Genomic DNA, 16,384 nt, shown 5'->3' on the forward strand with positions numbered 1-16,384 from the left:
TGAAATCTTGGGTATTTTTGCCAATCTCTGTATTCTATATTCAAGTGCTACAACACCACCAGTGTAGAACAACAAAACAGCCGAGGAAAATTCAGTTTCTCTAGCCAAACAAAAGACAGTTCTCCTAAAACCTTGACCATTTCAGCTGAGTACTGTATAACTGTGGGGAATGCCTTAACTATGAGCACCTGAACTAAGGAGAGTAGAGGTGGTGACCCCTTCCTCCCACAACAGGATCCACAGACAGGGACTTTGAGGTGGAGCCCTGTTGGCCATTCCTGTCACACACAAACTTACTATCAGCAAACAGAATTCCCACTCTTCCACAAGTGGCTAGGAATAAAAGAGATTTAAGTAGGAACTAGAGTTTCACAACATATGAATGTTCAAATACAACTCAAAGTGAGTATAGTCACCAAAAACAAACAAACAAAAAAAAACAAACCCCCAGATATTGGTGTGATAAGAATTTCAAGGAAACAGCAATAAAAATACAACAAAAAAATTAAATTAAACTTCCCTAATAACAGCAACCACAAAGTCCTTCTAGTCCAATAAAATATTTCAACACTGTTCCAAGAGACTTTTACTACTACTACTACTACTACTACTACTACTACTACTACTACTACTATTACTACGACTTGGTGATGCCAGGGTGTGAGCCCACGTCTTCTCACATTCTAAGCTTGCTGTCTTTCTCTAAGCAACAGCCCAGTCCCAATAGACTCACCTTAAATGTAAAGCAGAAATATGATGAAAAGTTGACCATCTTAATAGTTTGACACTTAAAGTCCCAACTATTTGAGAAACTAATTCAGGAAGAACACTTAAGGCTAGGAGTTCAAGACCAACCTGGGCGACTTACTGAATGAAGCCTAGCCTCAAAAAGGAAGAAGGGAGAGAGTCCTTGAGGGAAGGAGAAGAGTGGGAAGGAGAAATGGGCAGGAAGGATAAAGATACCATGAGGAAACTATGAAAAAATAGGAGGGCTTACATTAATGTCTGGCAAAAAGCTTACATTACTTCTAAATTTGAAGGATATTTCATAGTAATAAAAGGATCAATACACCAGGAACCTATAGTCATTATAAATGTTTATGTGCCTTATTAAGGTATCTTCAAAGCACATAAAACAAAATGATCAGAACTAAAAGAAAAATAGTAGGCAAACCCAGTCATAACTAAAAGTATTTAACCTACTTTTGAAAAAAATATGGTAGAATGAAGGGTAAAAAAGGACTAGAGGGTTTCAGCTAACTCTAACAGGCGTGCAGACAGTCCACACAGATCATAAGCATGCTGAAGCATGGTACTCACTCTATTTCCCACCCAACGTAATGTTATATTCGTTTTGTGCCTCAGATTAATTTAGAAATACAATACAATCCCCAGAACACCCTCTAGCCATCTGTGGAGGACTGAGTAAGAATGGCCGCCTATATGAATGGTTAATTGTCAGAGAGTAGCACTATTTGAGAAGTATTAGGAGGTATGGTCTTGTTAGAGAAAGTCGTTGGGGGTGATCTTTGAGGTTTCACAAGGCCAAGCAAGGCCACGTGTCACTGTTTCTTTCTGCCTATAGATGAGGATGTAGCTTGACTACTTCTCCAGCACCATGCCTGGCTGTGTGTGTACACGCCCTCTGTATGAGGATAATGCACTAAACCTCTGAAACTGTAAGCAAGCCCCCAGTTAAATGCTTTCTCTTGTAAGAGTTGGTTGTGGTGTCTTTCTACAGCAGTGGTACAGTGACTAGGACACCTTTAGTAGAAACTAGAAGGATGACTTCTTTTTTCTTTTAGATAATACTTTTTGAGTTGCTTTGTTTTAGGATCAACCTTTTTGGCCCAGGCTCAAGTCATATGCTGACAAGGTGATTTGAAGACACATGCAAATGTGAAGGACCTAGTCAATGAAAACCTGGTGGAAAGCCTGGTGGTGGTAGCACCTTTATTCCCAGGGCTCAGGAGCAGGCAGAATTCTGAGTTTGAGGACAGTCAGGGAGGACAAAAGAGAAACCCTATTTTAAAACACACTCACACACACACACACACACACACACACACACACAGAGAGAGAGAGAGAGAGAGAGAGACAGAGAGACAGAGAGACAGAGAGACAGAGAGACAGAGACAGAGACAGAGACAGAGAGATTGATTTGGAAAGAGTAAGTTAAAGGAATTCAATAAAATACTGGGCTACTGAGCTTCCAGACCCACTAGAAAGCTAAGCACAGGGCCACCGTAAGCACAGGGCCACCGTAAGCACAGGGCCACCGTAAGCACAGGGCCACCGTAAGCACAGGGCCATCGTAAGCACAGGGCCATCGTAAGCACAGGGCCACCGTAAGCACAGGGCCATCGTAATGGACTACAGTCCGGAATTAGAACCACATATCCTGCTTTGTTCAGACAGCTATCAGTACCTGTTCCTGAGTAGCTTATAAATAACAGAATAACAGAAATGTATTTCCTACAGTTAGTTCTAGAGACTGGACGTTCCAGATAACTATGGAAGCATTGTCAGGTTCTGGTAAGGTCTGTCTTCTAGGACAGATGACTGTCTTGACATCGAACCCTCACATGGTAATGCATCAAGAGTTCTCTGGGGACTTTAACCTTGTCTACAAGGGCTCCCTTCTCATAATAAATTATCACCCAAAGGTCCTACTCCCCAGTGCCATTACAGTGGCACAGTGGTTGAATGCAAACTACTCTTTAGAGGACCTGAATTCAGTTTCTAGCACATTTTAGGAAGCTTATACCTGTAACTCCAGCTCCAGAGGAACTGATACCCTCTTCTGGAGCCTGTAGGCACACACACACACACACACACACACACACACACACAGTCAAAATCACACACAAATAAGTAAAAATCTTTTTTCTTTTTCTTTTAAATATCACCTATGGGGCAGGAGAAATGACTCAGAGGTCAAGAGCACTGGCTGCTCTTCCAGAGGTCCTGAGTTTAATTCCAAGCAAACACATGGTGGCTCATAAACATCTGTAATGAGATGGGGTGCCCTCTTCTGGCCTGCAAGCACACATGCAGGCAGAACATTGTAAACATAATAAATAAATAAATCTTTTACAATAAAATAAAGTAAAAATATCACCTATGGGTCAAAGTGTGGGCTTAGAAAATACAAATGCTATCTGGGTAAGACTGATGATCCAAGTTCAATCCTGGGAATCAAGGAATCCACTGACTCCCATCTGTAAATCTGTAAATCCCATGGCCAGATGGGAGGCAAAGAGAATCACCCAGAAGCTCACTGGCTAGCTAGGCTGGAGTAATCAGGATGGCAGAATAAATAAGAGAGATCTTGCCTTCATGCGGGAGGAGAGAATTAAATCCTGAAGTTCTCTGACTTCCACATGTATACCATAGCACACATGTACCCACAAATACACATATATACATGCATGCACACATATAAATTATATCTTAACACACTGAAACATAATTTTAAAAACAATATATGCTATATTATATAAAATTCTCCAAAAAAGGCAAAACTAATCTGTATTGATAGATATAAACTTAAGACTGATCACAGTGAAGAGTTAGGATTGAGAGCTGACTACAAAGGCACGCATAATAAGGAATTCCATTGGTGATTACAATGCAGTAATTATATGATATTGACTTATCAAAAACCACAGGACTGCAGTTAAAGTAGGCACATCTTACTGTAAGTAAATTAAACTTCAATTAAGCCCATTTTAAAACTTAATGGTCAAGGCCACACTAAATGACAGCATTCCCCACCAGGGTTTCATGTAGCTTTAGTTCAGGCTAGGGTCTCTTTGGATTAATGCCAGCCATATTCTGTTTCCATGGTTTTACTAAACTCTCTTTTCCATGGCTCCCATCTTCCACTCAAATTCTCTAAATCTGTATGAACTTTTTCTAGTATATTTCCCACAGTTAATATATTTAGAGCACTAGATAAATAACCACCCCACAACTACTACTAAAACAGTACATGGCTGAGCAGATTCAGCGATCGATAGTCCCTCCGTCAGGCTGAAGTTTACAGAAACTCAACCCCTTGTCCTTCTTTCTCTGAGACAGAGCCCTGACTGGCCTGGAACTTGGTATGTACAGTAGACTGACTTGAATTCAATAGAGATTTGCTTGCCCCTGACTCCGGAGTAATGGGATTAAAGACATGTGCTACCATGAACACATATGGTGCACAAAAATATATGTTCTCAAAACACTCATACACATAAAGTAAATATAAATATTAATTTTTAAGAGTAGGTTTCTGTGTGCTTACTCTGTGCTACCAAGATCATTAATATATCTATTTTAATAACAATGTTCCAATTTATTAGCAAATGAAAACATAAAGGTCAGTTTCTGGCCAGGCATGGTGGTTGGTGCATGCATGGAATCCCAGCACTTGGTAGTCAGCTGCGGAGATCACCACAAATTCAACAACAGCTGGTTTACATAACTGAGTCCCAGGCCACCCAGGGCTAAACAGTTAGACTCCACCTCAATAAATAAACAATAAGTTCCCAAGCCAGCATGTACTTTCACAATTTTGCTTTTCCATTACCAAACATACACACATCTGTGTATATATTTTCAATAAAGGGCTTATTAATGCTTTGGTCTCTCACTTTTAAACCACACTGATGTAAATAGCAATCATGTAGTTCCTATCTATCCAAGTCCTTTGTGTCCTAGGGCTAGGAACTGACTCTAGGTTTGGTTACGCTCTCTTATAGACTCCTCCCTTTCCCTTTTCTATGTACTGAGGATCAAACTCAGACCTTGACACATGCTAGGCAAGTTCTTTATCACTGAGCCCTCATCAATAAATCTTTCACTTGCTTACTAACTGCCATATTTCATCTAAATTGCTGAGTGCATCTAATATTTATAAAGTTGAGTTCATTACTTTTACATTTCTTTGAGGGAAAACATATCACAAAATTAATTGATCTATATTCCACTCATTGAGATTCAATGAGTACAGATGGCTTGATCAGAACTTACTTTTATATTTTGAACAACAGACAAAAAAACATACTTTTTCAAATTCCAAGAGATTCTCACTAATTATTTAACAGTCTTCAAAAAACAAAAACAAAACAAAAACAAAAAAACACAAAACAAAACAGAGGACTAGAGAAATAGCTAAGTGATAGGGCACTTGCCTGCTATGTTTATATGAGGCCCTGGGTTTGATCCATAGGAATGCAAAGAAAAGAAAAAATGATTTTTCAAATATATGGGAGGCCAGGCATGATGGTCCATCCTTTGATCCCAGCACTCTAGAGGCAGGCAAGCAGATCTCTCTGAGTTCAAAACTACATAGCCAACTTCAGGCCAGCCATGGCTCAGAGACCCTCTCAAACAAAACAAAACAAAACCAACAACCAAAAAACGCTACAAATACAGCAGAACCTACAGTATAAATATATTTACCTGGTAATTATGTCCTTCACTTTCATTAAAGTGGTTCCTTTAGGATCTAAAGATCCTTGTTTTATAAAGATTTGACAAGTGATTGTAAGTTATCTCAAGTGTTAAATAATAATACACTACAGGGTTGGTAGTTTACTTCAGTGGTAGAGCACCGAGCTAGCCTGCATGAAGCTGTGTGGGTTTAATGCCTGGCAATGCAAACACACATATGCATCCATCCATACATGCATGCCATAATGCATATACATCATTACTGTCCATTATTACCGATGACTACCTTTCCCCAAATTAATCAAGATTACTGTGATTAGATGTGATCATCAGTTGAATTACAGATATATATTAATTTCTGAAATACTCAAAATACCATATGCTGCCAGACACAATGACACATGCCTCTAATCCCAGCACTTAGGAGGCAGAGGTGGGAGGATGTCTGTGCATTTAAAGACAACTTATTCTAGATATCCAGTTTAGTTTCAAGAAACTCAGAACTACATACTCTGGCCCAAAACAAAAACAAAAAGTACCATACACCAATCATGTAGATAGGCCCTTATAGACAAATCTGAAAATCTGTATGTTGCAGACTTACCTCCAATGATTTTACTAAGTCTGGTAGTTTGAATAGAAATGGCCCCCATCTATTTATCTCTTTGAATGTTTGGCCATAGAGAATGACACATTAGAAGGTGTGGCCTTGCTGGAGAAAGTGTGTCACTGTGGAAGCGGGCTTTGAGGTCTCAGTCTCCTTCTGCTGCCTGTGGTCAAGATGTAGAACTCTCAGTTCCTACTCCAGCACCATGTCTGCTCTCATGCTGTCATGCTTCTCCCCATGAGGATAAGAGACTGAATCTCTGAAACTTTAAGCCAGTCTCAATTAAATGTCTTTTATAAGAGTTGTTGTGGTGATGGTGTCTCTTCCCAGCATTAGAAACCCTAACTAAGACAGAAGTTGGTACAAGGAATAGGGTATTGCTGGGATAGGCTAGACCATGTTTTTGTTTAGAGGAATGTGGAGTTTGGAATTCTAAATAAGGAAAGCAGTGGAATGCTTTAAGTGGGGCTCAATGGGTCATACTAATAGGAAAATGCAAGAGAGTGCTGCTGACACGATTTGAACTGTGGGGCATAGCTCAAGAGGTTTCAGAGGAGAATTTTAGTATGTGGTCTAGAAAACAGAAAAGCTGAAAAACAGAAAGCTGGTAGTGATGTAAGACAATAAGGGGCCATGCTCCAGCCCCAGCAGCAGAACCTGGCTGCTTCAACCATGTGGTCCTAGCTTCAGAGTCAAGGATGGGAGCGTAGGGTTATAGACTCTACATCAGCCACTAAGGAAAGTAGCTAAGGCCTGGTATGTGGCAGGAGTGTCCCTGCATGGAGGCCTAGAGCAGCCGCTATGTGAAGCTGTAAAGGTGAAGCCTGGATTGGAAACCCCAAAATGTTGAAGATGCCAGAGCCATGGGAGAGTTACCTGCCATTATCATTATTGTTGCTGTTTAATAATAATAATAATAATAATAATAATAATTTTGGTTTTTTTTTTTTGAGGCAAGGTTTCTATGTAGCCCTGGCTGTCCTAGAACTCACTTATGTAGACCAGGTTGGCCTTGAACAACAGATTCAACTCCCTCTGCCTCCCAAGTGTTGGAATTAAAGGAGTGTATCACACAGGGCTTTAGTTTTGATTATATATGTGTGTTTGTGAGTAGTGGAGGTGCCCACAAGGCTGGATGTGTCAGATCTCCCTGGGGCTGGAGTTACAGGTGGTTTGTGAACTACCTAATATGGGTGCTGGGATTGAGCTCTCGTCATCTGGTCTATGTTCTCTCTATCCCGTGGTTTTGAGACAGTCTACGCTAGCATCTAACTAGCAGCAATCCACTGCTTCTGCAGTGATTATAGATATAGATGTCATTATGCTGTATGTTGATTTATTTTTAGATACACAGGAAAAACTCAATGACCCTTTAGAGAAAATAACTTGGTTTTGCTATGCTGTGGATAGAACCAAAGGCCTTGCACATACTAGTCAAGAACTCCTCCTCCAAGCCACATCCTCACCCCACACTGGTGCTTATAAAGTTCCTAGTATATTCCAAGTTAAACACCTTTTCACTGTTTCTCATTGCTCTTTTTCCTCAAGGTGTTCCATGTCTGTTTAAACAAGATGCCATCACTGGTGTAAGTTACAGCTCTGTCAAATTTTAACTTGTTCTCTCATAGATTACAGACTTTCCATTATTATAATGAAACAAAATCAAATGCTCAAATATTTTTTCAGCTATACAAATATAAAATCTATTTTATGTCAATTTGTGGGTATGATTTGCTCAGTATTCAGTGATAGGGAAAACAATGATATGGCCCAGTAAGAGAAGCTTTACCCTGCCATTGTGTGGTCACACAGCAGTAAAATGCACACACCCATTTCCTGCCTGTACTATGCAGCGCTGTCATTTCCTCCCTGTGGTCATTTCCCACCATAAAGGCAAAAGTTAAAGACATTCTCCAAAGATCAGAACATAAATAAAAGCCAGATGGTACCAAGAAACACTGGCCACTATGAAAAATTCAAAACTAGGGAGACAAAAGTTCAAAAATATAAACAAGACTTAGCTGTCCAGACTGGAATAAGCCATCAGGTTTGCAAGTCACTTAGAATGGTCAGCACTGTCGTTAGCATTGGGTACACAGTAAAAATCAAAACAATCTAAACCATCTGCTTCTGTATGCACATTGCTCTTCAGCAAGGACGATACATTCAAACAATCCAACATGCAGGAGGGGGAGGAGGGACGAAAGGAGAGAGAGAGAGAGAGAGAGAGAGAGAGAGAGAGAGAGAGAGAGAGAGAGAGAGAGAGAAGACATGAAAACTGTAAGGAAAAAGGAAAGCTATGTCAACTTAGAAAAGCTCCAAAGTCTTTCTGTGAGTGGTTCTGTGTTACAATCAGGTAAATACTAAGCATGCCAAGATTTAGAAGGCACATGTAAGTTAAGAGATATTAACTGAAGATTGTCAGGGTTAGATGTAGGAAGGGATTTATGAGACGGCTGAGTGGGTAGTGTTTGCCACTAGGCCTGACAACCTGAGTTCAATTCCTGGAACACATTGTGGAAAGAGAGAACCAACTCCCACAAGCTGTCCAGACTTCCTTCCATATAAGTGACACAGCGTGGACCCCAGACACACTAAATAAATAAACAAGCAAACAGATGTCATTTAAGGTTGTTTACCACAGTGAGGGCGACACAGTACTGGCAGGTACTCTCCTCTCCTCGCTCTAGGTCAGCCCTTTTCCTAACTAAGTAGCAGTGGCCTCAGCCTCCATCAGACTCTTGACTGAGATGACAGAGCTCAATTAATTTCCCACCAGCTTTATTCCATGGTCTTACTCTGGAAGTAAGATGCAGACATGGCTGACTTCCTCTTTGGAAGCTCTGACTTGTCCAACCCACATCTGTGTCATGAGGGCTTCTTAGCAGATTTTTAACTAATTCCCAATACCCTCTTCTTTCCCCTTTACTTTACTTGTTGCTTTTCTAAATGCCTTATTCCATGACTCTGACTGATTCTGCTTTCCTAATTGAGCCCTAATTGGTACAGTTATTGAGACCCAAATGTGGTCTTACCTTTTACCCATAGGTAAGAGAATCATAATGACAAGAATCTGGGGTTAATTCTCCAATGTAATGGTCAAGGAGATACTGGTGTCATGTGTAGTAAACACTCTCTACATCTTCCTCAACAGTCACCTGCAATGGAGGAGGTTGTGTGATGAAGGCCTGGTTCACCACCCCCTGTATTGGCAATGGGAGTCCAGAGCTTTTGCTGGTAGCTTCTAAGTAGCTACAAAACTCAGATAAAGAATGACATCAAGGCCCTAAATTCACAGCCCAAGAACCAAACAGAATTAGAAACTTTCTACCACTGCCCTGGAACAAAACCATACTTCATTTAGCAAACTTGGCATTTCTGAGAAACAAATCCAGTCTGATCCTATGGGAGAACAAAATAAAAGGCTAATTGAATTTAAAACCTTACAGAATCTCAGGATGATATTGTGCATAATTTTACAATCTCTGTGCTCAGTACATCAAAATGCCTTAAAAATTGTACTAGGATGAGTAACCCCCAAAATACCATTCTGGCCTGTGGAACCTATGCTTGCTTTGTTACTTGGTGAAGGTTATGGATACCCTTTCTATGTTCACATGCAGGTGAAATTCAGAATCTGGAAGCTAGGAATGACAGTACATGCCTATAATCCAAACATCTGGGCAGTGGACACAGCAGGATCAGGGACAGTACAAGGTTTTCTCTGCTAAGGTGTGAATTTGAGGCCAGCCTGAGCTACATGAGACCCTGACTCAAAAATCAAACAACAACAAAAGAAATTAAGATAAGCCAAGTGTGCATACCTATATCCCTGCATTTGGCAGAGGCAGGAGGATCACCTCAAGTACAAGGCTAGCTAGGCCTATGTAGCTAATTTCAGGCCTCCCACAGATTCATAGGGAGATACCAACTCAAAAAAGAGTGGACATAAGAGAATACGTGAGGATCTAGTATACAACACAATCAACCACACTATTTGTATGTTTGTCTGTGGAGCCCTGGCTGTGCTGGAACTCACTTTGTAGATCAAGCTGACCCTGAACTTAGAGATCTGCCTGCCTCTGCCTCGAGCACAAGCCCTGCTGCCAGGAGTCCCTTTGGAGCCATCTTTACTTCTAGACCCATGTGCTCTACAGGACCAGTGTGAACTGGTATACAAGTGATTGCATGCTTTCCATGAGATCAGAGGCCAAAGATAGATTTGGCCACCCAGTGACTAGACGCACTGTGGTCTTCCTTTAGGTAGCAGGCTATACACAGAAGCTCTCTTCTTGGTTGCAGTAATACAACATTTTATTTATTTTTCCACATTAAAAAAAAGTAAAAAATGCCAGGCAGTCATGGCATGTGTCTTTAATCCCAGCAGAAGCAGGCAGATCTGTCTGAGTTTAAGGCCAGCCTGGTCTACAAAGTAAGTTTCAGGACAGGCAGTGTTTCACAAATGACTACACAGATAGTCAGGGCTACACAGAGAAACCCTGTCTCAAAGAAGTGGGGGGAAAAAGACAGATAAAAGGGCTGGAGAGATAGCTCAGCACTGACTGCTCTTCCAGAGGTCTTAATTCCCAGCAACCACATGGTGGCTCACAACCATCTGTAATGGGATCAGATGCCCTCTTCTGGTGTGTTTGAAGAGGGCAACAGTGTATTGACATAAATAAAATAAATCTTTTTTAAAAAAGAGTCCTACAGCAGCATTTTTTCCTCTACTTCCCCAAGTTATACACTTGGGGTCAGTTTACAAATTCTAAAACAAGGGTGAACTCCTTAGCTTCTATTTCCCAGCTGGATGGCTCTGGTAGTTTCATTAGCACCAGAGAAATGTACCTGGTTCTCCCTTACTGTGAGGAAGAGAGAATCTCCACAGAGAGCAGTAAAGACGGTGTGAAGTCCAGATACTACAATGAAAGGGTTATTTTGTTTTGAGTAAAAATGTACTTTACTTTACTTTATTTTATTTATGTGTATACTTGAAATGCACCATGTGACCGCAGAAATGTGGAGGTCAGAAGAGGTGTCAGATCCCCTGTAACCCCGTAACTCAAGTTACAGTTTTGAGCTGTTATGTGGGTGGTGGAAACCAAAACCGAACCCTCCATAAAAGCAGCATGTGCTCTCAAGCACTGAGCCTTCTTCCCAGCCAAATCAATAAGTCTTTATCAAAGTGCCATTGAGAGAGCCCCACAATTTAGTTGTACAATCTAAGAAATGAAAAGACAGCTGAAGAGTTGTCAGGGTTGAAGATCACACCTGTCCCCAGATTTCTTGCCCACCCACCCAGTATATGTACACACTTCTGTCATGCTACGCATTTAATAAAGTCTGCCCAGACAGAGAAGCCTTGGAATCCACAGAAAACACACTTCTCTGCCTACAGCTTTCCTTGGAGTTTGCTGGGAGTAAGTCTCAGGAGTAGCACTCCTCCAATGCATACAAATGATAACCATGTAAAATGATGGCTATATTGAGGAAACTATCTGATATACATAAAATCATTACGCTGTATACCTTGTATATACAATTTCTACTTGTTAATATACTTCAATAAAACAAAAATGCATTTTAGATGAAGAAAATAGCTGCACAGATAATGCAGACAAAACGACCTCCCCCACTACACAGATAATCTTCCAGTCTCTGAAGCTTAGAAACATTATAATCTGATGTGCTTAAACTCAGTAAAATATAAATTACATTAATTATGCTTGGCTAAGTCCTTCATCACACTGCTTGCTAACTTATATAGACAGGCTCAGACTGTTCCCACCCTAACTTAACCTCCATAAGCAGGTATCTTAAGAAAATATACATTTAATCACATTCTTTCCTTGTCTGTAAAATTCAACTGACACCTTTACCAAATAGAGGATACACAGCCCTTCATAGTGAGACTCTAAGCTAAATTTCCGGTCATAAACTACAGCCTATCTCAAATCATTCATTGTTTCGTGTAATTTTTTTTGAACAAATATTTGTCTCTTAAAGAAAAAAAAAAAAAACTCTTTCCTGGAAGGCTCAGGAAACATGACTTAAGAGAGGACAGTATTCTGAGTCCTGTAAGATTGTTCTGGGACTTGCTGCATGCTGGGTATGTGTGCTAACACTAAACTATCCTGCAGTCTTCTAGCAACTTACCCCTCCCCCTACCCTCTATGCTTATCTTTGTAAGAGCACACCATGACCAAAGACTTGAAGACACGTTAATCAGTTTCTCTAGTTGATATCCCAAAACTGTTTACCAGCCATACAGAAGATATCATCTCAAAGGACCAAACAAACGAATCATGACTAAGATAAGCAACTGTGGTATATCCTAGGTTAGGCAACACAGTAGAGATTTTCTTCTTTTCAATGTTGTATTTCCCTGTATTGCCTCACCAGCAGGACCTGTCAGATTAAGCACTTGCTCTGTGTAGGATTTGCAAAAGGCTTGACAATAGATAGAATCCACAGCATTTAAATCCTCCAGAAAGAATGATCTCTTTGAGAACTAAGTCTTTCTCAAGGGATCTAGAGCTTTCGGGGTTCAGGGTGGTATACCTTTGGACAAGTCTTTCTGTACACAGAAGACAGACAAGGGACAAAACTTGTCCTCACTTAACAGTTTCTAAAAACTACAACTTCATAAATTAAGAATCTTGATCACCTATGATATGTCAGGTTTCTTGCTAGTCATTACATACAGATTTTCTCATTTAAATATGATTTAATTTGAAAAGAAGTTATCACTTCTTTTGCAGTTTAAGATTCTGGAGTTGGAGAGAGGGCTCAGCAACTAGGACAGTGGCTGATCTTGCAGGGGACCCAAGCTCAATTCCTAGACCCACATGCAACTCAAGTCTATCAGTAACTCTAGTTCCAAGGTATCTGATATCCTCTTTTGGTCCCTGAGGGTACTGTATGCTTGTGCTGCACAGGCACTCGCATGCCAGCAAAACACTCGGCCACATAAAACACTAAAATAAAAATAAAATAATAATACTAACTTCGGTTCCGGGGGCTCTGATGCCCTTTTCTGACCTCTGCATACAAATGGTGCAGATATAAATACAAAACACCCATGCATGTAAAATAAAAACACTCACTGAGCCAGCTCACTGACTCCTGAAAATATATCTTATCTAACTTTTGAGGCGGGGGAGGGGGGGGAGGGGAACAGAGTATAAAGTCGTATGTGACTCTTTCTTTGTGGAATGAAGTTGTTTCTAAGCATTTTATCTGATGTAACCTAATGCTTCAACTTTAGATTAACTCTAATTTCTACAATGTTGCCTAACTTAGGATATAGTCACATACCTTAATTTTTCTATTATTATTGTTATTGTTATTGTTGTTGGTTTGGTTTGGTTTCATTTGATGGTATCTTCAATATAGTTGATAAACAGTTCTGGGCAGAAAACTGGAGAAGCTGATTCATGCTCTAGCTTCAAAAATCACTGCCTTGAATACCAATGACAAAACACATTTTAAAAATATCTAACAGGACTGGAAAAATGGCTGGGTTTTAAGAGCATGGTTGCTCTTGCAGAGGACCAGAGTTCAATTCCTAGCATTGGTATACAACTGACATCAGCCTACAGACACCTATCTGTAACTCCAGCTCCTAAGAATCCAGAACCTTCTTCAGGCCTGAGAGCACTGTATGCACATGGTACACATACATACATGCAGGCAAAACACATAGAAAATAAGCTTTATAAGAGATTTTTTAACTAAAATAAAATTTAGTGCACACATATATAAACATAGCAGGCACAGTGACAGAAGCCTATAACCCTCATGAAGATATAACTCTGCACACATCCCGACAAGTCTCAACAACAACAAAAAACAAAAACAAAAAGAAGGAAAAGAAAGAATACACACGCAGTATAATATTCTTTCATTAATGGAGACAACTAAGCCAAATAGCCTTAACATAAACTTGCTGTTTTTAAAACTGAAATCTACTACCAATGCACATTAATATGAACTTCGGGGGGTGGGGCAAATTATTTAGCATCAAACAGGAACTCAAAAATTTTTTAAGAAAAGAAGCTCCTAATTACTGAATTATAATCATCATACTAGTTGGTCCTATTACTGAATCATAAAATGCTGCTTTTAACTGAGAAGTTATTTCCATTGAGTCTCTCACCTCTCCACATTCATTTGGGATATTAACCTCCTTAAAGGGCACATGCTTGAGTACATATATCCATGTCAAACTCAAGTGACATAAGACCAAGAGCAAATGAATTGACCTGTGTGACCTTCAGTAGTCATCTAAATGAAACTAATGATGTTTGTCCACTTCAGAGATAATTAAGATCCAATGGAAGACTGCCACAAGTTACAGGCTATCCTGGACTACTACTAAGTTCCAGGCTAGCCTGGAGGACTATGATGAGAAACCCTATCTCAAGTTAAGCAAATAAATATAAATAAAAATCCCATGGTTACCTAAAAAACATTTCAATATGTTCGATAAAGTAACTTTTTAAAAAAAGAATGAAAGAATTACATTACTTTGTATTGTGGAGTGGTTTAAATTTTGAAGAATTTTTAATGGCTGCCTAAATTATTTAAAATTTATTCTTAGTTAGGGGCATTTCTCAGTATCGAAGCACTTACCTAGCATTTAGTTATGCCCAATGCTCCATCCCCAGAACCACTAAATAAGTAAACAGCCGCTGAGTATTTATGAGAGAACTGCCAGAGAATGGCATTACATCTCGGACTTTAAAAAAAAAAAAAAAAAGATCACAAAGAACTAAAGTTACAGTGACTGAGTGCTCCATCAATATTCCCACAGGGTTCACTTCCCAGCACAGCCGCACACAGTGAAGTGGGGGCGGGAGTGGAAGGGATTGGGGTGGGGGGGTAGATGAAGAGAACCAGGAGATTGGGAGACAGAGAAGAGAGGGGCTCCTGTGCATGTGCACACTATCAGGCCAGAAGAGGTTGCAAGGTAGAGCGACTTAAAAGCATCAAGTTCCATTTGGAAGTTAATGGTAGGATGCATCTGGAAGCGGCCAGAAACTAGGGGCAGATACAGTAGGAAAAAAATTTAAAGGGGGTTAAGTTAGAAACGTAAACGTAGAAGTCATTCATTTGAAAGCAAACAACTTGAATTATTAAGGTGGAATTAAGATGTGAGAAACAACCAAACATTACCTGTAACTACCAAAGATAGATGCATTAAAGACTCAACTCTGGTGCCATCTTCAAATATCGTGTTTAATAGAATATAATAAAGGGCATGGTCCTCAAAGGAAAGACAATTTAAGTGCCTTGCTACAGTTAAGGCCCGTTACTTCATTTAATATCCCTCAATTAATTTGAACTAGCAGAAACTTGAGTTAGCTTAAATAAAATGTTCCCTGAGCTCCTCCACTCTTCAGTACTTAGAACCCCTACAACCTCTCGCCACACACACTGATGGGAACCTCACATGGTTTTAGACAACCTCGGTCTAGCCTTACCACCGGCTCCCTTTCCATCTCTTGAAGTCCTTGCAGCTTCTTGAGCACACAGTCCTCACCGAGCAGACTCGTCCCTATCCCAGGGTCACAGGTTGGGCCAGAGCTCCAGAGAAGACCACGAAAGGACTGGCCGCCAGCCTGGTCCCCAAGGCACTTGGCCCGCCAGTCTGGAGCTCGCAGGCACACTGACACACCCCTCCTCTCAGGACCTTTTCCTCCTCCACCCAGAACGTTCCAGCACGTCCAAGCCAGAGGTACAAGGCGCCCATTCATCTGCTCCCTCTGAACTAGTGCTGCAGCCCTCTGCTGCGGTCCCGGTGGCCCAGGCACCTTGTACCTCAACCGCCCCACGCCATCCCAGCCCCGGCCTCGGCGTCTCGCCAGCGCCTGGTCAGTGCCCTCCGCTCACCCGCCGTGCGGCTCGGCCAGCTGCCCGCACTGGAGCTCCAGGCTCCGCGACGCCGGGCGACCCAGGCTGCTGAGCCCGCCGGCTCCGCCGCGCCCGCTGACCCGCAGCGCTGCCGGCTCCCGCGGGCTCTGTCTCCCGGACCGCCTCTCTGAGGCCCAGGCGTTTCCGGGTTCCCGCGGTCCGGTCCGCCAAAGGATCCGGCTTCCGCCTCGGCCCCGGCAAACGCCGTTCCCTGTTCGGCTCCGGTGGCCCCAGCTTCACGCTTGCCGGCCGCGTCTCTGAGGCGACCCCAATGGGGCTGTTCCTCGCGCAGCTCCCGTGACGGTCTCACGGTCGCCCGAGAGTGTGGTGGGAAGGTGTCTCTCACCCCCCAATCCTGCAGCAGAAAGTGGCAGGATGAACCGTCACTTAAGGAAGGGCAAAGTCCTTTGGGCCAAAGAA

The 16,384-nt window shown here is 41.4% G+C and overlaps 1 protein-coding gene across 14 annotated transcripts in view; it reads right to left on the bottom strand.

Annotated features, from left to right (window-relative positions):
• Positions 1-16,384, bottom strand: part of Slc35a3 (solute carrier family 35 member A3) — a 39,784-nt gene that overhangs the window by 23,211 nt on the left and 189 nt on the right. For 9 of the 14 annotated variants that reach the window (XR_015664492.1, XR_015664489.1, XR_015664445.1 and 6 more), the window contains exon 1: positions 15,944-16,085. The exons of 1 other annotated variant lie outside the window; for it this stretch is intronic. Coding sequence is in view for 2 of the 13 variants with exons in the window: in XM_087624835.1 (XP_087480961.1) it covers positions 15,535-15,807 (273 nt within the window). In the remaining 11 variants the exon portion in view is untranslated. 14 annotated transcript variants of the gene reach the window in all.

This window comes from Rattus norvegicus, chromosome 2 (genome assembly GCF_021556685.1).
Source record: "Rattus norvegicus strain SHRSP/BbbUtx chromosome 2, alternate assembly SHRSP_T2T, whole genome shotgun sequence".
NCBI lineage: Eukaryota > Metazoa > Chordata > Mammalia > Rodentia > Muridae > Rattus > Rattus norvegicus.